This window comes from Pseudoliparis swirei, chromosome 24, assembly GCF_029220125.1.
Source record: "Pseudoliparis swirei isolate HS2019 ecotype Mariana Trench chromosome 24, NWPU_hadal_v1, whole genome shotgun sequence".
Taxonomy (NCBI): Eukaryota; Metazoa; Chordata; class Actinopteri; order Perciformes; family Liparidae; genus Pseudoliparis; species Pseudoliparis swirei.
The window spans coordinates 14,170,009-14,193,389 of record NC_079411.1 but is presented as its reverse complement, the minus strand read 5'-3'; the positions used below and the strand labels follow the sequence as shown (position 1 = coordinate 14,193,389).

The 23,381-nt window shown below is 41.2% G+C and overlaps 1 protein-coding gene across 1 annotated transcript in view; it reads left to right on the top strand.

The window, feature by feature from the left end:
• Positions 1 to 23,381, top strand: part of sorcs3a (sortilin related VPS10 domain containing receptor 3a) — a 259,289-nt gene that overhangs the window by 171,323 nt on the left and 64,585 nt on the right. The window contains exon 5 of the mRNA XM_056408465.1: positions 21,424 to 21,497. Coding sequence (XP_056264440.1) covers positions 21,424 to 21,497 — 74 coding nt within the window. The remainder of the gene's footprint in view (positions 1 to 21,423; positions 21,498 to 23,381) is intronic.

Sequence of the window (23,381 nt, the reverse complement as noted above, 5' to 3'; positions counted from 1 at the left end):
TGTGCGGACCACATAAAGCTTATCCAATGTTCACCTTTTTAATTAAATGTTATACATTTAGTGGATGTTATGACTCTGAGCTAATTAGGTAGCAGCTGCGTTCCTCCTCTGAAGTCTCACATATGCCTCTGAATCATATTTCTTCACATATTCAGTCACAGAAAGCAACAAAACAACAACTTTACTTTGATCTCCACCACTTTGCCTCGGTTGTAAAACTCAGCATGAATATACTCTGCTTTGCTGCTATTTTAGAATGCAAGAGGAACTATTAAGATGAACAAGACAGCCAGATTCAAGAAGATTACATCCCTGTGAAGTCTGGGTAGTAGTTGAAAGAGAGGTGCTGGCTGCCTTCAGCCAAGGTCCTGGGCAAAACATAACATTATTGTGAAGGATTGTGAGGGGTGAAAACTACTCACCAGTCGCTCCTATTATCCAAAAACAGTCGTTCCTAATGTTAATTAAAATTAGCCTTTTGCAGCTTACATTATCTATGAAAATAATAATACATTTGAGGGGTGCCTTACTCGCCCATGAAATGGACTCACAAGATCAATGATGGTAACAACTGTTGATCCCACTGATTAAATAAACCTGAGTCGTGAAGGTGGGCTATGCATCGAGCAGCAGAGAACAACTTCAAGGAGGTGGAGGTGGCTGAGACTTGGTTCCGGCAACTCCACATTAACAAGGTAGTCGGGGTAAGTGCATCCAATGAAGATTACAGGTAGGACGTGACTGAAGTGGCTAGAATGTGCATCCTTGCTAAGGACGCATTGGTAGGCTACCCTAAAAGCAAAAAGCCTCATCATTACCTCCGCCAGACCCGTTTCCATTCCTCTCACGAACGTGTTATCCACATACTCCAACCACTTCCTGCGGCTGTTGTTGCAAATAAAGAAGACGTTTGTCATCTAGTTAGTAAAAAAGAATTTGACACAGATATTATGGGTTCCTTAACTGAACCTGATATCCCCTCGCAGGCCCCGCCGCTTCATTCCAGTTGTTGCGCCAGCAGCGAGGATCTTTAATATGCTCATTTTCAGCTTGTTACCACCTAATAGTTTTTAGACTGGGTCACTCTGAATTTAATCAGCTGTAAGTTGGTGCTTAGCTGTGGTTTAGTTTGGCCCCGAGGACTTAACTTTGAGACAGGGGTGAAACTGTTTAGTGAGACATCAGAATGCATGTCGGGACACATAGGCTGCAGTGAATTATTTGTTGCACTTCTTGATTCTCTTTTATGACTATTTATTTTTAAATTTACATTCAGTGTAGTCCCCTCCTTGAGTAAATGGAGGTTTTCTTTTAAATGTATAACTCTTGGTGACTTTTCCAGGCTATTATCTGGTGACTGTGAGGGGTTTGCGAAGACATTTACTCATTGATGCAGTCCTAAGTTAGCTTCTGAGAATAAGGCCAATGTTGGTGCTGCCAAGTGAGTGAGTTATGTGAACAGGCTGACACCGAAGGAGAGAAAAGAAGCGCCACAGATAGACTAAATTATTCCCTGTGGCCATTTGAGCTACCACTAGACTGCATGGTGCTTGGGCATCTGTTCTTTTTGACAAAAGAACAGGCGGTCTTTTCTCAACTCTTTGCTTATTGACGAGACACTTTCTTGCCCTGTAGCTGCCATGAACACCACAATATTTCTGATGGTGCGTTGGCAGATATTTTTTTACATTTGAGGGATAATGCAGAGGTATACAGTTCCCCAAGTAGGAATAAATCAGATTCGTGGAGGATCTGTAAAAGAATGAATATTACCATAGCGCCGCTTGTGCCTCAGCAGACTTGAGAGACGAGGCCGTGACTTTCTAATGGACTGTGTAGTAATTACTGTGACTCATCCAACAATTGCATTAGAGACAACAGTATAGTGCTGCACTCTGTAATCAAACAATTGCAATCAGCTAGTTCTGTAAAATATGAATTCTGACCCATAGGTAATAATACATCTCTATTATTTGTCATTAATAAAGATTGGTGCTAAAAGCTTTATTTCACACTATGATGGTTAAACTGTTTCATTAATCCACGGTTCACGTGCACGCTGTTGCACCATTACTGGGAACCATGCATTTTGTGGGAATCTACAATTGTAGTTGAGATATTTCTCTGGATAAATGAAAACTTAAAAACTGCTGATAGCTCTCGATCAAAAGTCAGGGTGTGCTCAAAATGAAAATAATTAGGCAAAAATATATATTTGATTTTGGTAAAAGATTTTGACTGAGTCAGCTTTCTCCCCTGTCATATCGTAATCAAGGCATTTTGAATGATTTGGTCTCATTTATGCCACAAATACATCTGTTGCTAATATATTTGGGTTTTGCACAAGATGTGCCTGTCAGCACCTGTTGTGATTTCCCAGCATACATCAGAACACACAGATGAAGATGCTGTGTTTGCTGCTGGTCCCATCAGCCTGCAGACACACAGGATGAGTACTGAAAAATTGCTCCCCCCCCCCTTCGAATTTCTTTTGAAACTCAAGCAGCAGATAAAGAAACGTGCACTTTCGAGAACGTGTATATTCACACTGAAAGTATTATGTTTAACCAGGACAGGGCCTGTCATAGTTCAGCTCTCACCTCGTAAAGAGTCCAGGAGAAGTAATGCGTGTTCACGGGGTGCTGCGACGGCATTAGTCTCATACGATACACAATAAACCCGTAAGTCAAAGCAACAATTGAATTTGTGTGTTTGTATTTCCATTGGAGGTGCACCAATCCATTAAGGGAGCCGCTGCCTCAGTGGATGCTTCAGTTATTTTACTGAGTGGGAAACTCCACACAAACAGCCAATGTTCTCCCAGGCCTGCTGCAGACGGGAAGATTAATGTCATTAGACAGGTGATGGATGGCTCAGAGTCAAAGAGAAATAATTCAATAGATCATGACTCAATGATCATAGGGGGAGGTTAATTCTGGGCGGTGGAAGAAGTGTACTTCGTATTACAAAGGACAAAACGGCACAGGCAAATTAGTCGGGGTCAAAACCAAATTTGTAAAGCTGTATATGCACAGACAGAGCGTATAGCTAAATAAAAACGATGAGCCTCGAAAAACAGGAGGCGTGGTCTGGAAGAAGCATCTATGTTCCTGTGTAGAGGTACATGTGGAAAGTTAAGATGTGAGCGAGCGAGCCATGACAGCAGGTCAAGCATGGCTTGATTCATCAGGAAGTGCCTGATTGTGGTTTTGTTGCATCTTGCGTGATGAGAGGGGAAAGTGGGCTCTGAAATCAAACGGAAATTATGGATACAGTGGAGCACTGACGGCTACATGGCAAGCACAGGCAGGCAGACCAGATGGAGTAACTTGTTCTGATGGAATAGCAGATATGTGTTGTCACTCCGTTGTCAAAACAGCAGATGGAGGTGTGCTGCCAAGCCGAAAGTGGAGTGTACCAACAGCAATGAGAGGAACATTTCTGCTACTCTGTAGTCTTCAATTATGATTACACTGCAGTCATTAACTTATTAGTTGCATGGGAACAAAGTCTTGTTGTTACCAAATGCTGTTTTTCTGAAATATAGGCTGGAGGCTGGATTATCAAGCGAGCCCCGGGAGTCCCAGGTTTCGCTTTTGGAAATATCATTACTTGCTTATTTGCTACTGAAACACAACCGCTAAAAGTACTTAGTAGCTACTATTGTGTGCCTGTATTAAAGTCTGACTGTACTGATAGAAATATCTCAGGTCGATGTACACAAATTGTACTTTTTCGGACACTCTTCATGAGCAGATTCCTTGCCAGGTAGAATTGTAACAGCATGCAGTGGACCGCCTTTTCAGACAACCTCACCTGTAAATGATGTATAGTGTTGCATCTGTTTGTACTGCACAGCTCTAGACGCACAGCGGTGAAAGCACTCAAGACGCATAGAGGACACGTTGAGATCGACTTGAAGTGGTCTCGGTCCCGTACGGCCATGTTCAGTGTATATGCAGATGTTTCGTGGGCCACGCTGAAGGACCACCCACTCAACTAAGTGTAAGCTGAAGTAATTCGCATTTACCGGCTTTTTACCTGATCCTTGAATATTTCCGAAAAGCTTTGAGAGATTTGTCAAAAAGGCATCACGCGTCTTGGACTATCTGTATTGTGTTGATTTGTTCTTCAGCAGCGTGACATGACTCTTCCACTAGGTGGGGCTACGGCCCTGTGTGGGGGCTTTTGCCGTGTTCTTGTATTTTTAAACATTAGTATTTGTTAAGTATTCTCCTGTCACAGGACGCACTGAGAGCGAATCTTGTGTTTTGGGATGTGATCATCATACCGTTGGTGATGTGTCAGTGTTTTTCTTCCAGTGCTCGTCACAGATCCCCCCCACCTCTCTGAAGCTCTGTGAACCACCCGTTGCTGTGATATGTTCATGAAATGTCCCGAATGTATGATACCACTCAGGATTTAAAAAAGGGGTCTAAACCCAAAGGGGAAATATTCTTTTGGGGCCCCGGATATCCATTGTTCGAGAAATAATTTCAGGGTCAGGATATTTTATGCTCATTTTGTCTCTATCACTGAGATATAGATGAACTAGTTCAGTGTCAAATATACTATTCAATAGAAACAAATATTATAATAATATGTATTAATGCAAAGAATAGAGAGCTGTCGATAGTTATTTCTTGTATTTCGAATTCGCTCATTCACTGGAGACAGTTTCTAACAAAAAAACTAACAGCTTGCTGTTATTCCCTTTCATTCGCCTCAAGTAAACCTAAATGTAAGCAGGGAACAATCGTTAACAACGATCAATAACCACATTATGGAACTACCTGGACTTACAAGTTCCTTTGAGCTCATCTCCTGGCTGTAATCCTGGCTTTCATTGAAATACCAGCTGATACCACTTCTGCCTCCCGCCTGTTAAAAACTGCAACCCAATTGGTCTTTGCAAACGTAAATGATGTGAACTGGCGGACTTAAAGACGTTTACTGCTTCAGGTAGGGTTAAGGTCCGAGGTGTACAGCGGGCTGCAGAGAAAGTCAATTGACAGCTTAATCTCAACCCAATCAAACACAGAGCTGCCAACTTTTCAAAAAACCTTGGAGTGAGATTTTGTCGGGGGTGACCAAAATGTTGCCGCGCACGCAGCCACACATGTTGGTGGCTCAAATATCAGGAAATTTGAATTAATGTGGCGTTGTACCCATGTTGTACCTTGCATTCTGGCCTGGCAAAGGTCTTTTACGAGGCATCTTTGCTACCTTAACCCTTGTGTTGCCTTAGGGTCATTTTGACCCGACTCAATATTACACCCTCCCCCCGCCTTTGGGTCATTTTGACCCGATTCAATGTTTCACCCTCCTGTTAACTTTATATTTACTAACATATTTTACCCTTTGGGTTCAATTTGACGCCAGCAATTAAAACCTCCAGAAAATTATTAGAATTAATATTGTTTTCCAAGTTTAAGTGTGAGGCACTTTATGTTTGTTTGTTGACTACCGAAAGAACACCGACATTAAACATTGAATGGGGTCAAATTAATCCTAAGGCGGGGGGAGTGTGTAATATTGATTCGGGTCAAAATGACCCTAAGGCAACACAAGGGTTAAATAATTAAAATGTTTTTTAATAACTCTACTCTCATTTACAAAAACATGACTAATTCTATTGCACAAATGTCCTGTCTTTATGTTAAATTCTTTATAATACATCTTACTTGTTCAAAGAGCTGTTTGGAAATTTTTTGAGAGGGTCCTTTTCCTAGGCCTGCAAATAAAGTGATAAATGCTATGTGGGCAGCCTTAACAAACAATGCTATGATGTTTTGAGCATGCAGTATACCAAGAGGTGCTCTCCTGCTGCTTGTTATGACAGCTGAGTTTACATCACCACACAAAATCACACGCACAAACACAACACATTATTTCAAGATTTAAAGTTTAAGAGAGTGAGAACTTAATTGAACCACATGTCATTAACAGGGCTCTTAAGTTTTGAAGACAGACAAGAGTGATATATCTATCCAGGATGCTTTATTTTCATTGGTTGCTGGATTAAATCTTACCCAGATACAACAGATACCTTTTTTCTGATTGGTTATTGTGTAGCCCATTTCTTTTTTTTGATTGGCTGATAAGTGGCACCTCACAGCAGAACTCCAGGGGAGCGCTTGATTCCTCCATGGTGAGGGCAGCGCGGCCAGCTCTATGGAGGACTTAAAATGACTTAAGTATAAATAAATAAATGCATGAATAAATACAAGAATTAATAAATAAATGCTTAAATAAATGTATAAATAAATAAATACAGGAATAAATAAATGCTTAAATAAATGTATAAATAAATAAATACAAGAATAAATGTATAAATACAGAAATAAATACATAAATTAATAAATATAAGTTATAACTCAACAGGACATCATTAAATAAATGTATTTCTACATTTCTGTATTTCTTCATTTATTTATATCTCTATTTATGTGTCCACACGTATTTCTTCATTTATTTATGTGTGACATTTATGTGTCCGTATATTCAAATGAGCTGGGGCGGTCCGAACCTCATTGTTGAACAGGATTGGTCAAGTCAGGGAGCAAGACAGAAGCAATCGATCCCTAGCACTTGGACCTGCAGACGAACAGCGTTTATTATGCGTTCTTGTCTGAACATTCTAAATACTACTGTTGAGTCACGGAATGTAATTTAAGGATGTTTTCAGCCGAGAAGTTAGTAGTTTAAGCATCAAATCTGTGGTCGGCTTATCGAGATTCAGCCTAATAAGGATATGCGACGGAGATTTGAGGTTCTGCTCGCGGGACCTCTGAGCTCCGGGCGCTCAGCGCGCTGTGTGGCCGCGGAGAGCAGCCTGATCTCGGCAGGACTTTTTGAAATGCTCCGCTGGCTCCGACGTCTCCGTAGCGGCTAAACATGAGATATAATGGTTGTGTGGCGTGAGAGCGTGTGAAAGCATGCAAAAGCGTGTGTCACACGGCGAAACCGTGAGAGTAGCTCTGCAAATGAAACCACCCTTGACAGTTTGCTAACTTTCATGTTACGGTCGTTAGATAGCGTGCGGAACGGCAGACCAGAGTGGGATTTCGTCATTGCATGCAGGTCTTGTCTGTGTGGCCTGAGTGTTCACTGAAGGCTGAAGAAGGCAAGAAGGCCTAACTTCTCTGTCTTGAGTTGGGGCTGTTTTGCCGTCTGCTCTCCGAGAATGAAATGTCAACTTCCCACCTAACCCCAACCCTATGAAGCGCCAACATACACCCCATACCTAACCTCCCCCCCCGCCCCCAAAACACACACAGACACAAACAGTAAACCTGACTAACCTGGGGACCCCTGACAGATGAATCCAGGCATGCTGCCTTTTAGATTCGTGAAAAACCAAATTAACCTCCATTATACAGCTGGTATTCTCTTGAGCTCCACCACCATGGGATTACTTCAATGTTTCCAAAGGAACGTTGAACTCTCCCCTCAGGCAAGCCCTTAGCATACACCCTGTGTCGTCTGATGGTGTTTAGAATTCACCAGCTGAAAGAGCCTTTGATATTTCATCATCTGATTTAACCTTTTCTTTGATGCTTGCGCGGCCACTGCTCTCCTCGAGCTGTGTGGGACTGTCAGTCCACTTTTAGCTCCTCACAGAAGGTAAACATTGCTGTCAGGTGCGGGAGAAAGAACGAAGAGGCTGAAGGTAAAGGGACTGTTAGTGGGTATGGGTGTGTGTGTTTGGAGGGGTGGCTGTGTGTGTTTGTGTGTGAGGGGGGTGGGAACGGTAGGTTCAATGGAACAGAGGGAAAGGAATGAACCCATAAATGTGAGCAAATGAAGATTGATAGATTGTGCTCAGATTCTTATGAAATAACTCATTCCTATCAGGTACGGGGGCTTCGCTGACATTCTCTGTTGGTGCTGCGACATTTGAATAGATATCAGTTCATCTGTTTGTTGGCTTGTTTATCAGCTTGTTTGTTGGCCTGCTGTATCTTTCCCTCATCGCCAGCCCCTGCTGACGCTGCAGCCAAGCGAACCCTTATGTGACACGCTGAGTTAAAATCACTATATAGAATCAAATCCTTTATCACATCGACAGAGGTCAGGGAAAAAAACTAGAGCGGTTTGCATATTCCTGTTCTGTAGGGGTGATGTGACGATTCCCAATGTTGAGTCCTGTTTATAACCCAGGTCTGATGAGCTTGCAAGCTGGCTAGCTAGCTATATAGGCTACTCATGATAAATAATGTGTACGTGCCAGCAAACTGAGAAACACAGTCACCACTCGTGCCACTGACGAGCATCGCCTCCCCATCACCTGGCCGGCATTCTTTCAACTTATTTAGCAGTTTTGCGTGTCATTATAATAATATAAAATAAATAATTATAATTTACTAACACTTTATAAATGATGTCAAAAGAATAAAGAATAAAACATTTATAACTGTGTTTATGAATTGCATACTAAGTTTCCTCTGATATACCCAAATAAAACGTGTTTCAAGGGGCATTTATTTTCTCATTTTGTCAATGTTACAAAGTTCACTTGTGTACGATGTTGTTTAACTAATGTCGTACACTATCAAACAAATCACACAAAAACACTCATTTTTGTCAACATTGTGTCAAATCTTTTTTTTATTTTGTTCACCAGGTTCCCTCGGGGTGTTTGTTTAGCGTCTCACCAGGATGTGAATATTATGACATTGGTAATTTTCTAAATGGATTGTGAAATTAGAGGGACTTCCATTATAAAATGCCATTGCACAAATAGGGAGGAGAGGATCAAAGATTTACGGTTAAAAAGTGCTGTGTTACCAGAAAATAAAGCTCGATGTAATTTCCACCTCCTCCCATGCCCATATAGTCTCGACCCCATTTCCCTTTTTCTTTCACAATCCCCCTAATGATCGTAACAGGCCTCGGAGCCCATAAATCTGAACAGTAGGGAAACTAAGTGTCTCATCATTATGGAGCCTCCACCTTTCCGCTTAAAGAGCATCCATGTAAGGCTCCAGGACAGCAGCCACACTTGTTTAAATCCAATCTCATTTCAGTGAGCTCTTCGTCACTTTTCTCCCCTCCTGCACCTAACACCCCTGTGCTATATTGTTGTCGTTTATGTAATGGGGATGAGCTCAATTACTCTTCCGCTTGACTAATGGTGATGCAGGAAACGTAAACCAGGACAAAAGACGACACTATCAAGAATGATCAGGACGAGACAAGAGACAAGACGATCTGACACAAGACACAGGTAGACACAGGCTTAAAATACATGAGGAAATGGGGAACAGGTGGACACAATCAGGGGTGGAGCAGACAATCACACTAACGAGGAAACACCGGGGCAGGAAATAAAGTTTCTGAAATGAGAGGACAGTTACTACAAAATAAAAGCGGACATGGAAAACAGGACTTAAACCTAAAACTTAACACAACCGACGAGACATGACACTGACTTAAGTTGACTGAGTCATTTTCCGTTGAGGTGATTTTGTTGCCTGCACCCTGAAGAAGTTATAAAGTCTTCCTGGACGATTGTGTTTCAGCGTTTATCTTGGCAGGACTGGGGTTCAAGTGTGCATCTGTTCATGTCTGTGAACAGATGCAATCACAAAGCTATTCAACCATGTGAATTTTTGTTTGGGCCATCCAATCATTTTTAGCAAACATCCCAGAATGATGCAATTCAAAAAAAGTTTTAGGACGCGGATTGGCTAAATTGTATATCACTCATTTATATATTTAATCAGTGATATTGATTATACAGTGATTATAATAATCTTTGTTTACTTTCCATTTTTTTTGTGACATGACATAAATGATCTCCTCGCCTTTCCAGAATGACATTTTGTCTTTTGTTCCTCATCAACGTTTTATTGGTAATGCACCTAAAGGCCTTCCTGTGTTTAGAAACCACACATCAGGAATGAATCAGAGTAACGATGGCCCAGACTGAACTCAGAAAGCAGCCCATTCTCACTGCCAACCCGCCAAATACAGAACTTGGTCAGTGGCCCTTTGCGTCAAACTATGACGCTTTCACGACAGTTTAATCGGGAGAGGAAAGTAAGATGAAGAAACGATAATGGTTCCTTATTAACAGATAATATGTGATGATGAAGTCCTGATGGAGTCTTTGGTGCTTGGACTTCGCAGGGATATGTGTAATGGAGGGCCGTCTGCCCTGAGCAGCAGTAAGATAAATCCCCCGTGGAGTTGTGCTATTGGATAGAAGAGACCAGCTGATTGACAGCCCCACACCGTGACAGCAAGGGCATTATGAGTGAGAAGGCATGGAGGAGTAAATGGCAGATGTATGAGTGATGAACTACAAGCCGAAGCTTGTGAACTACAAAGAATTGCCCTGTGTGTCCACATTGGTGGAAATTGTGGGCGTATCTAGTCTTGTAGACACTGAAAACAGTTCTGTCTTTCAGAGCTGGATAGCAGATTTAGGCATTGGAAAAAGTCATTATTTTGAAGGCTTTTTAGGGATGTACAAAAACAAGTGCAAGCACATCTGGATAAGCTATCCAAGTAGATGTTTTAGCGGGTGTCAGCAGAGTAAGCCTGGGAAATGGGAAACAAATGCTCTGTTGAGAAAAATAGGGAAGTTACTTCAGCTGCTGAGGTTGTGAGTGGAAGAGGCTCAGGGGAAGATTCAAACGCACCACAATGTTGCCTGTAATTCACATTTTACTTATCGCTGCCTTCCTACACATACGCCTAAACATATGTGCTCCAACACTTTTTGTCTTCAAGCCCCAACACTACTTAAATAATGTGTCTCATTCTTGCCTCTCATATAATAATCCCCACTACCATGGGAAGCCCACAGCCCACCTGACATGTGAAAAAACAGGGCCTCTCCGAGAGCCGCACGGCCCCTCCAGTCCTTCAACATGCAAACATTGTTTGACTTAATCCACACTAATGATGCAAATTCATGCCGCTAATTATTTCTAGCTGAATTGAATCCCGGCTAAACATTTTCAGAAATGCAATGGGGACATCGGAGTCAATAAAGTATTCAGGGAGAGAGCGGGAATACATTATTCAAGATTTATTTCTCCCCCTTCTTTCTTTCATGCTTTTTCATTTGCATCTACTCCATAAAGAAAGAATTATCATTTTCCATTTTGTAACATTCCTAATGTGGGTGATATTGTTGTCTCTGGCCATAGATTCTGGGTATGAATAGTCCTCTTTCGAAGAGCTCTTTTAAGTCAAACAATATTTAATATGGAGCCATAAGCCGACGTCCCTGACTGCTCAGCTTTCAGGATCTTTCTCTATCACTGTAATCCTCAGTTGATACCTTTCCGCCTGCTAAATATGATTCTTCATTTAAACCTCTGATATATAGACTCTGAGTGGCTGCCATAGCGCCATACGGAGTAAACTGTTCACTGTGAAAAAGCTATTTCTGTCAGAGTGTGATGATAGTCAGGAGTGCTTTCAACCAGGTCCACTTCCTTCAGCTTAAACAGACATCACACTAAAGCTATAGATCTCACTGTCTGGCGTCATCACTGGCTCTGGCGTGCCTATTTCCCCTTTTCATTGATTTAAGTGATAAAAGTTTTTGTTTTTATGGAAAGAAAATAGTTGTCAAAATGAATGGAAGTTTACTGTTAAATGTTTTCAAAAGAATAAAGGGAGAAACAAAAATCCAACAAATATAACAGGAATACTCCTCCGAGCCGTTGAGTGGGAGCGGGCCTGTGAATATATTTGATTGACAGCTCAGCATCACAAGGGCGCAGAGGTGCAGTGTCACCAACTTGACACTTTGTGCGTGTAATGGGTGGAAACTGTACGTTTCCTGTGAAAACAGAAATAGTTGAATGATTATGATTGATGATAAAAGTGACACGTCCAAAACTGACGCCCGATGGGAACCTAAAGCATCAGTGTGGCGCTTAGGCCCAGGGTCTGCAGTGATAACTTGCTGTCTGTACAATTCATGTCGACGTTAGGAAGACAGGCTGTTGACTGGCCTACAGGTAACTAGCTAACTAGTTTCAGATCGACATCGGCTGAGCACGTTTACCTGGTTGATGTGTGTTGGTTCCTAGTTAGTTACAAGGTGCAGCACTGTGTGGTGTGGTAGTCACAGGTTCTCTATTGAAATACTGTGTTTGGCTATATGCACATGTTTATGTCTACATTGATAGAGAAATGGTTTTCTGACTGATGTGCCGATGACCATCACCACCAAACGCCCCAAAAACAAATACAAACAAAAATATATCACTTTTTCAAACTGATTTTCCGAAAGGACTGGTGCAGCTCTGTATGCCGTCACAACTAATAAAGGATTATCTTATCTTAAAGAAAGGCAGCTGTGATTACAGCTGGACTGTGACATCATGGCCAGCCTTTAATGCAAATAAGCATTCCCTAATGCTCTTCTCAAACCAGAACCCTACCCACGAGTCCATCACTTTACTTGAGCGGATCCACCTGCAGCCCTTTTCCCGCCCCTGTCTGAAAGCTGGTGTTGAACTGGAGCCAAAGAGGCTGCTCCGCTGCTGCAGTGCATTCCTCAAGCCGGCGACTCTCCAGATGGCAGGTATCTTTAGTGCTCAGCCCCCATGTCCGGAGCTGCGACAGCTTTGCCGCGCTCCACCGGGCTGCGACGGCCCGCCCTGCCCGGGTACTTTTAATGCACTCTAATTTGAAACACACGATCAGGACAATACAGACACTGCACTTGCTAGAACAATGAAGATAATGGGGCTTCTTTTCATGCATACGGGCTTCGCATTTCACAGCATAAATAGTGTGAATTGTAAAAAAATGGTATTGCCTGAAGGACCAGGGTGAAGTGAGCCACTTTAAAGTATACACAGATTGTGAGGCCCTGGTTTTTGTGCATGTCGACCAAGATTGTCTTTGTCAAATGATATTGCTTTAAATATTAAGTTAATTCAAGGTTGAATTAAAAGCATTGTAGGAATTTTCAGTGAACTCCAACAACAACCAATGTATTCTGGCTTATTTTCTCACAAAACTAAAGCGCATGTCTCACTGTCATCTGACAATCGACAGAGCCTCTGTTACTGCCGGGCAGGTGTGCTGCCTGCTACCGGTGGTTATGTCGCTGAAAGACAACACGATAGCATGACAAGGAATCACCCAAGAGGCGGTGCAGCATGAAAGTGAGCACAAAGCCGGAGGGAATCCATTTGTTATCCTTGACTGAGCACACATTATTGTTTGACGCTGATAATCATACAGGATAATATTTTAATTTGTTGAGCATGTACTAGCAACAAATGGTTGAACACCTCGCCATTCTTATGGTGTGATACACTTTTTCCTCTGTTGAGTATCTTAAAGTAAAGTCAATTCAATCCTGAATCCCTTGACTCTGAGAAAAGCAAAATTAGACGGTGATATTAAGAATAGAATTAAAAATGTGGCTTTGCCTATTTTCCTTCATATACTATATGATAAAAGGTCACATGAACCATCTGTTATTAGTTGTATAACTAATTGCCAGTTATTTTAAGCATTAATAGCACCAGGAGGTCAATAACTGTGTTATGAGAATACTAATTGCATTGAGGTGCTGTCTTTTCATATAAAAGCTTTGATCTTTCAATTGGAATTAAATGTACAATCAGAGTAAATACTGGTTGCTATTTGTATAGATACATAATGGTACATAATAGGTACATAATGCCTGTCATAATTAAGATATGACACTTAGGTGTAAATTGCCCTTTAAAGATAATTTTAAGTATTGTTGACAGAAAAATGTATTCAAGTAATATACAGAAGAATACATTTGAAGTAAATGTACTTTATCATTTTTTATTTTTAACACATCAATGCAAATGTCAGTCGGCTTGAATGCACCATATAAGTCAAATTCAACTGCTGCAGTTTAACTCCATGCTGTCTGCAGATGAGCCGGTCACTGTGGAGAGTCTAAACAATGTGACTGCTATAAATTACAGTGTCATGAGTATCTGATTGAGTTACTTGTTCCAAGTGATTTTAAGGTTGTTCCTTTGCAGGTTATTGTAGACTTGCAGTTGCGACAAATTGTGAGCTTTATGTGTTGTGTGTTGTGACGTTACTGTCTGTGCCACTCTGTGCTGATGGAAAATGTTCATGTGGTGTAAAATATCATCGTTGAAAACCATCCCGTGTCAATGGCAGATGATGGATCGGTGCATCTCTGGCACAGTCGTCAAAATTCATACCGTGAAGCAAATTTATATCAGGGTACTTTAAATACCTTTCACAACGTCCTGAAGTAGTTTCAGTAGTTTCTGTGATGCATCATTGGGGAAAGGTTCTATCGTAAACCTTCAGAATATTGTAATTCCAGTGCTTAAATCAAAACTAGACTCCTGCTCAGGGCTCCTATTTCAGGCTTTAGAGAATCTACCGTGTAGCAACCACAACAAGCAAGACAGACTTATCAAACAGTGAGTCTGACAATAAGGGAGAATCATCTCAAGGATAGAAATAAAATGTAGGGTCCAGGGTTGTTTGTTTTATTTTTTAATCTTGGCCTTTTTAGTTTTTTCAAGACAATTGCCTATCCATGGGGTGCTGCTTGAATAACAATATGCAGAAAGGTTGTTATGGCTTTTATTTCATAATAATGTCTCTAATAAACTGGTTACCCCAGTATTAAAGCAGTAAAGGATCTAAATCTCCTGCAAAATGAACTCTTTGTGCTTCTGCAAATCTTTGCCCTGGGGCAACTGGCTGCCTTATTAAAGGGTACCTGTAGTGCAAAACAACAACGTGCTACATCCATTCGGCGCATCAAATAAATCATATTTACCCCGCCGCTATTGTCAACAAGTCACGCATAGCCCGAGGATTTACATTTCTTTGTCAACATTCCGAGTCCGTGAACGCTTCAGGGCGCAGCCATTTTGCTAGTTATTTACTCATGTCAAAGCTAACTATGACGTTGAGTCGTTGAAAGGAATTCAGCCAATCCGGAGCCACTTCTACGCGTTGCTTCTTGGGATAGATCGGTGGCCTCAAGAATTACACAATCTATATCAGGGGTGCTCAATACATCGATCGCGGCGACCTGCCAGTCGATCGCGGCGTAGTATTGGTAGATCGCATGACATTAAAAAAAATTGGCCCGCCCCCCTGTCACTTTCTCTATAGCGCCACATTACAGCAGAAGCACGTCATTTCTGTCTCTACGTGTTGCGTTGACAGTCCTCTGCCCGCCGTCTCGCGCGCATGGAGCTCCGACACCGGTTTGCGCTGATCGGGACGGACGGAGCAAAGAAAAGTCACTAGCACCCCGAACATGTCGGCTGAACATTGCATCAATGAAAGACATCTCCAGCGCTGGCTTATGCGCGATGTAGCTATCAAGCTCACTCTTTTGTGTGAAGCAGATGAGGTCTAATGACACTATATCATCGGACATAAGTTTGTGCTCTTTACAACAAATGCACTCTATGTCTGTTTTCTGTGGCACACATTTCCCACAACTGCACCAAACGTCCGCCGACTTGCGTGCACGGTCCGCACGGTGAAGCATCTGGACGGCGGTCCTTCGCATCAACTTCATCAGAATCATCGCTATCATCGCTGTCACAATTCACTAAATGGGGATAGTCTGCTTTTAAAGGTTCAAACAAGTATCCAGTTGCTGAATCAGACAATCTTTCATCGTCCATATTATCAATCTCTCAGCATTTGTTTGCGAGCGCTCGACGTTGTTTATATTGGTATCTGAACACATCCGCTGTGGCTGGCTGTCGATCTCTCAACGATTTGACGTCACACCACCCGCGACATATTCAAGCTCCAGTGCAATGTCGCATGTCGGAGTTGAGGACTTTGAACAGCCTAAACTACGTATTGTTATTGAATACTGGACCGTCAGTGCATGAATAACCTTTAGAAACACATTATCTTTTGATCTGGCTACATATTCGTTTTCACTACAGGTACCCTTTAAGGCTTCCAATTAGGGTTGCAACTAAAAGTTCTTATATCGATGGTGCTGATTATTTCCTTGATTAAATAATACATTTTGTGTCTATGTGATGCTGTCATGTTTTGTAGGACCAATAACATATTTCCGGTTTACAAGGTTGTAAAACAAAGGAGAGCAGCACGTTCACCCACCGAACAAAGGATGACCGAAGTTTACATCATCAAACTAAATTACTTACTTAATTTTTATGCCAATCCTTTTTTATCTTCAGCAATACAGTGGCAATCATAGTTTAAAGTCCGAATGGGCTCTCATTCAGAACAATCCAGACGGCTCATTTGCATAACCCTACCTCCCTCTACAGGATCATCCGTACTGCTGTGTACTTTGCAGGCTCCATAAATCGTGGGGTGTAGCACCAGCCCTCCTCGTCCCGCCCACATGGGATATGCCAAGGCGATGCCAACAGAAGCAGTTTGATTTAGAGCACTGTACATAGATGCATCAAGGATTTATAGGAGATTTAATTAGGAGTTATAAAAGTGACTTATCGCACACGTGAGGGATAAAAGGGGCTATAACGCAGCAGTTATCATTTCCATCACGCCCAAGTCTTGATTCTTCTTTCAGAACGTGGATGTGTCTTTGGAGCTGCTGGTTCTCTGATGTTGCTCATGCACAGAGCTTTTCTGGGTAGCGGAATGTTGCCGCTGCAAAAAGAACTATGCGAATGAAAAGAAAAACAGAAAACCCATGCTTTGCTTTCTGCTAATGCAGTGTGTCCACAGAAAGGATTTACACGCATTAACCACACACCAGTTGGTGGAAGAGATATCGCACAACATTTCTGTCAGCAGGGAGCACCTGCTCTTTGTGTATTTGCCTGTGTTTCATTTTACGATCACATGGCTAATCAAAATGTCCTTCTGGCTCATTTCATAAACTAAGAATGAGGAATAGGACTTTTATGTTGAGATATTTTTAGGTAATGCTTTTATGTTCTTACCAATTAGTTGCGACTGAGGTATACGATACTTAATTTTCTGTAGACACAGAAGCTGTGAAGAACTTCGTGTTTTCTGATTATATTTACCATGAGGGTTTTATTTGTCAGCCTTACACGAGTTTTGGGCTATTTTCTGACTCTGGCAAATACAAATAACATTTCCATTGTTTAACCCGCTCACAAAGCTCTGACTCTGTTGATTCCCGACCAGGGAAACAGTCATGTTTCATAAGTCTGGAATGATTCATCCCATTTGCACAAAACACATTATTTCACTATCGTGAAGTGGTATCTAGTCATGCAGATAGTTTGGCTTTTATTTCTCTAGATTTTGAGGTTTCTGCCTCAACAATGTGCACCATTTTTAATGGAACTTTTTTCCAACAAAGAGATAGCTCCTGTTAAACTGATAGTTTTCTGGAGCAACAATTTTTAATTGCAATTGTTGCTAATGCTTTATGCACAGACATGCAATTCCATTCAACTCCACTGTATTGGGGTAGAAGCAGAAACATCAGTAATGGTAATTTAACCCATGAGGGAAAATATTTGTGTCCATCATTTTGGCTGTGTTAATGCATATGGCATTCATGTCGGCTATGGGATGTTTTCATATTTTGGATGCTGAACCTCCACTCCGGTAATAACTCTGTACCGAAATGTGTAATCAATATACAGACAAACATGAAGCACAGAACTGTGCACTGAAACCCATTAAAACCACAAGTTTTGATCCCACGGCCATTTCAGCATAAAATCATGCATTCCTAGGCTTTTGATCTTAAGCTCTGGCTTCAACAATGTACCTTTTATTTTTTTATTTTCCATCAGAATGAGCCATTTCCTCATGTTTACCCGAAGGAGCAAATGGATGCTATTGTCTTGGCTTCCATCAGGGCCATTGCTGCTGTATTGTCCACTGCAGTGCAATCCATCAAAAACAATATAGTTCTGCAAATCATTGTGACTGTGAAATAAAATCAGAAAACCGACCTAAAATGTAATACAAAGAAAATACTTAGTAATAAGCAATAGTGGCATTATTAAATCCAGGGCTAGTAAACACCAAAGATAAGATGAATTTTCAACTTGATTATATCACAAATCTGATACTAATATATGATCCCCATTAGTCTGAGGAGTAATGCTTCAGTGTCTATTTATATCTGCTGCAATGGGAAACTACCAGAGACGCAGGGACACAATCCCTAACGTCTGTATCCACTTTAACTTACCAGTCCCTCCAGAACAATCCATAATGTCCCTTATTTTCACTGCAAAATGCAACAGACAGAATGTCAACAGAGGATATTGTTGCGAGCGTGAATGATCAGATCAGCGGGTGGCAGGAGCATGGTGCATCTAGTAATGGTTGGAAATCCCACGAGAGCAGGCATTTGCGGGGTCACAGAACAGTCCCGCGTAGGCCTCCGGTCACTAATTGGTTGCACAGGTACACCACATTGTATCAACTGCTCTGAGAATAATGGTTTGTCTCTTTGTCTCACTTTACCCCTCTGTTTCACTCCAGGCTTTTTTACAGCTCACAGTAAGAGTCAAGGATAGCCCTCTACTGTTATCTTAGCTATGGACAATTAGTAGATTTGTTATATGGTAACGTAGCCTCACAGCTAACAAGTAGCCTGTGCTAGTTTACAGAAGAAAACTATCAGCAGGGTAAGAGAGCCGTATGGGCCTCTGGAACATTAAAACCCATGCCGTTCTGTCCACAGGGGACCAACTAACGAGATGAAAACCAATGATGCCTGGACTCAGTTTATCTAGACACACGTATATATATATATATATACAGTATATAGCCCTCAAAGATACTTTTTATGTCTTAACTTCGACACCTTATGTGTAAACAGTGTTTGAGTGGGCTTCCAATGTATCTCAATTAACATAAATTATTCCTGAAACAAGGAAGATTACTTGTGTTTGGAAGATGACTTTTTGCCCTTTGGAAGTTTTTGTTTTCATTACTGAGCTTCACTAGCACACTATTATTCAGTTTTTCTACCAACTGTCTAATACATATCTATTTCCCAATTGTGTTATGAACATTTACTTAATTTAAATTAAGCTGTTTTCTGACAAAAAATGTTCATTAGCTTGAGTGCCATTTTGGTCACTTGAGTATTAGTCAACAAAAAACTGACAATTTATCATTTTGGAAGTTCATTTAATTTTGATGTTTTCTCTTGTTTGACATGAAGTGCAGCTAAACATTTCATGCCTAAAAAACCCGATAATGGCTATAAAACTGGATTAACACATTATGAATGTTATTTCGGGGAGAAAAAAAAAGATACAGACGTATCAATAAAGGAAAAAAAGACTATGAAGGAAATTAAAGTACTTTGTTTGGGCTCTACAGTAAATGGCAGATACAAAAACATAATTAATGGATGATTTATATTGTATATTATTCATTTCACACTCTTATTGCTTTAACTTTGAGCATAATTCTGTTATTTTAATGTGCTTTATATGCTGTGAACTGAGATAAGAAAGGGGACAGGTCAGAACATAAAACATTGAGAGAAATATTACATAGATGAGTTGTATTGGCTCTTGATCCGTCCAGTCATTTACCTTTACATCGTTTTATTCTCCCTATTTTCCCAGGGTGTGTCAGAGGATATGGTTGTAACGTGAACTAAATTGTTTGTTGACCAGTTAATTGTAGTTAGAAATGTAAGAGAATCTTTTAAATATATTCATGGTTTCTTGTTGTGAGACTTGTGGGTTCTATACGTAAAGTAGGATGTTGTCTGAGTATCATATCAACTTATTTTATGGTTTAACCTAGTGGATAGTACACCTTTCACATGATTGTTTTGAGGAGAACTTGGACATACTTTTATTTTCCACCTCTTCAGTGTGAAACGTGATGTTAAATGTTTCAGTCTGACTAGTGGTCTTATCTGGTTAGTTGGATTTTATCGGTTTCCCTGAGTTCCTCTGAGGTAATGGTGAATATTTAACAGCTGTGATCATTACTTGACATGTAATTGCTTCATTAATTGCTGGTCTCTATGATAACTTTTTTCAAACATGCTTTCAAAAAAGTCTACACATTTGCAATTCATGGAACCTTTTAAATCCACCATCAGCATGAAGCGATAAATTTAATTTTTTCTGCAATTCCTCAATCACCATTTGAGCTTATGCCTCGTTTATGTTTTTCTTTGGTTGTCACCATTCGTGGCATGGCAGCTGGCGTTTCGGCGTTTTGATTTATTGAAATGTGTGGGAAACTATGAAGCTTACTTTGTGACAGCTTAGAGGCTTTAAAATGTAAAATGACATTGAACTGATGGATGGAGAGAGGAGAGGCTGAGCCTGCTCGCTGGCTTCATCTGTCACTGTCCGAAGTGATGTTACACCCACCCAAAGGCTCCAGTGGGGAGCCTTTCATGACTGAGGTTGCGAGAATCAGAAATTAAATTGTCTGGAGTTAAGATGCCGATAGGTACTGTATATTTAGACTTTGATCAACTGCATCAAGTTTAAGACACATTTGGCTCCCAGCTAATACTAGATTGTTGCCTTAACAACAAAGGACACTAAAATAAATGCGTAGGTCTCCTGCCATTGCTCCTCATTGCCAAGAAACAGACACATGGCCTTCAAGGGAAGATTCTATGATTGACGAATTCTATGATGGAGTTTAACATCCATATGTAAAACCCGAAGAGCACGCCAATTTCAAATTAAAAGCAGAATATTGCAACAGCATGAACAGCACACACGCTGTCCGTGTTCTGAGTAAACTGCTGAACTACTTTTATTTGAGTAAGTGTCAGATTTGCTGTGATGAAAGGCAACAAGGAGGAACATTAGCATCAAGCTCAACTGGGGCCACAGTCTCAGAGCGCTACACGGTCACGACAATGGGGAGCTGTGTCTACAACATCAATCAATATAGTGTTGGGAAATGTAACCGCGTTATTAATGGTTTGCCCCGGCATCAGAACATGTAATTAATACATTGGCATTGTCCACTGGCTACATACTGTACACTGTCACGTCACTGGAGCTATATATCATTCCTTGTGTTCATGTGCGCTCATTCTGCAGGACCTTTGTATTGATTGGTGCTGAACAATCAGTTTTGTGTTTTCAAGACATAGCGGGCCAGGTATTTGCTGATCATGCTAAAAATTGCCCCATTAATGTCATATATTTCTGTTTTAATGTATTCTTCCCATTGTGTTCTTTGTCCAACCCACAGTTCTCATTTGTAGAGAGAGAGGGGAATAGAGACGCCGATATCTGTTACAATATGTTAGCTGAAATGGCGAGTTGGTAATTGCCAGCCTATCTCTAGATAATGCTCCCTAGCAACAGACCATTCTCTACCCTGGAATTATCCAGCCATGTCTCAGGCTCCCTTTTCACTGTACCTACATCTAAATCAGGAGTCTAATTAGGCGCTGCTCCAATGTAGGCATACATTCATCTTGCTAACAAGACTAATGTCTCTTTTCTACAGTTGTACAGCTCGGTGGACTTTGGAAGAAAATGGCAGATCATTCACGAACGTGTCACACCAAACAGATTCTACTGGTGAGTCATCCTTCTTTTTTTTCTCCTACTCTGCTCCACTCCTCTTTTCCAAAGTTTTGTTTACGTTTTTTTAACGTTCTGCGCGGCTGAGCGAGCGATATTGATGGATTAGAACAACGTGTGTGTTTGTGTGTGTGTGTGTGTGTGACTGACTGGATTTCTGCACCTTCCCCCTGACACAATCAGGCAGAGATTAATCTCCTCCTTCAGAACACACTTAGCATTCAGCGTCCGAGGGCACATCGCTTTCTATTTCATTTCTCTTACACGTCCTGCTCATATCAGGCATATTGCACATAAGTATTACATTATTATTTTTACATCAACTAGAGAAGCAAAGAGGGCAGAGGCATGCATACAGATACAGCGTTGTACGCTAAGTTTGAGGAGCTATGACTAATAATTAGGGCTGTCAATCGATTAAAAAAAATTTAACTAATTAATCGCACATTTTGAAATTCATTAATCGCGATTAATCGCGATTAAAAGTTGTTTTTCTTCTTTTTAAAGACAAAACTTCACACAGAGCTGTGTTTTCAAAGAGGCTCCTACCTATAAAGTGCCAGCGAGGTATTTCATATTGTGGATGATAAATTGTTTCTTCAGTGAAACACACAGACTAGTAAAAAAAAGAAGTATATTTGAGACCCCATTTGTCCTGTCATCTTTAACATTGAACAACAGCAGAACCAGTGGCCTTGGTAAACTGATTGACATTCAAATGTGTCATGTTAACCCTCTGGAGGCTGGGGGCATGTTCTCCATTCTACAAAAAAATGTAAATTCACCTTTTAAAGGCGTTTGCATGTGACACATACCCACGTGTTATACATCAAACATTACAGAACAATCTCATCTCTATATCATGAGGCTCATTGTCCTCGCGCCGTGTTCTCTGGTTCTCTGACTGACAGGCTGCTAATGAGCCTCACCTGTGGTGGGAGGTCCTTTGTGATTTACTGAGTGTTCATTGGTTGTTTTTTTCGCAAAATGTTGACAGACAAACGGATTGACAAATCACGTTGAAGGTTTCGTGTGACGAGTTCTTTCCGCGCCGCGTCACCCGACACGTCGCCCCTCCGTTCCTCTGTGTATCAGAGGGGGAGACGGGAGGAAGGAGGAGCAGGAGGAAACCCGACTGATTCATCCACGAGTTTAAACTGATTTCTGCTCCTTATTTTCGCGGAGAAATAATTGTTTTTAAAACGGAAACAGTGTTAAACCGTACTGCCGCGGTTTGACACTCAGAGGAGTGTAAAAACGTCAAGGCACACCGGAAGTAAACAAAGTTGCGTTAATTGCGTTAAAATATTTTAGTGCGTTAACGCGGCCAAATTAATCGCATAGATTAACGCGTTAACGCTGACAGCCCTACTAATAATATATCCGGGACGACCCTGTCGCTTCATATCCAGTCACGTCTGCTGCTCACCCCCCCTGCAGTGTACCTACTATGTCTGAAGTGCACACTCATCACATGCAGCTCTTTGCTCCTCTCCCCCTCTCTGCGTTGACGGGGTGTGCCGGAGATTGCCTGTGGCTATATCAACTCTTACTTCCATAAACCTGGAGCTACTTCCTTGCCATTGTGGTTAAATCCTAAATATTATGTACAATCTATTGCTGGCTTTGCCCTTCACCACCAAAGCCTTTACAAGGACATCTAAACACTGGATTTGCCTCGAGCAATGGCTACAGCCTTCAGTCGGCTGCATTTAGACAATGGCTTCATTGGTCTTCAAGGGATATGAAATATTTCCACGGTGGGAACACTGCATCCATCAAGGTCTATTCCAGGAGAAATTAAATGAGAAAGAGAGAACCTGACAATCAGAGAATGAGGCGACCCTGCACTGATGAAGAGACTGCATATGTCTTTTCATT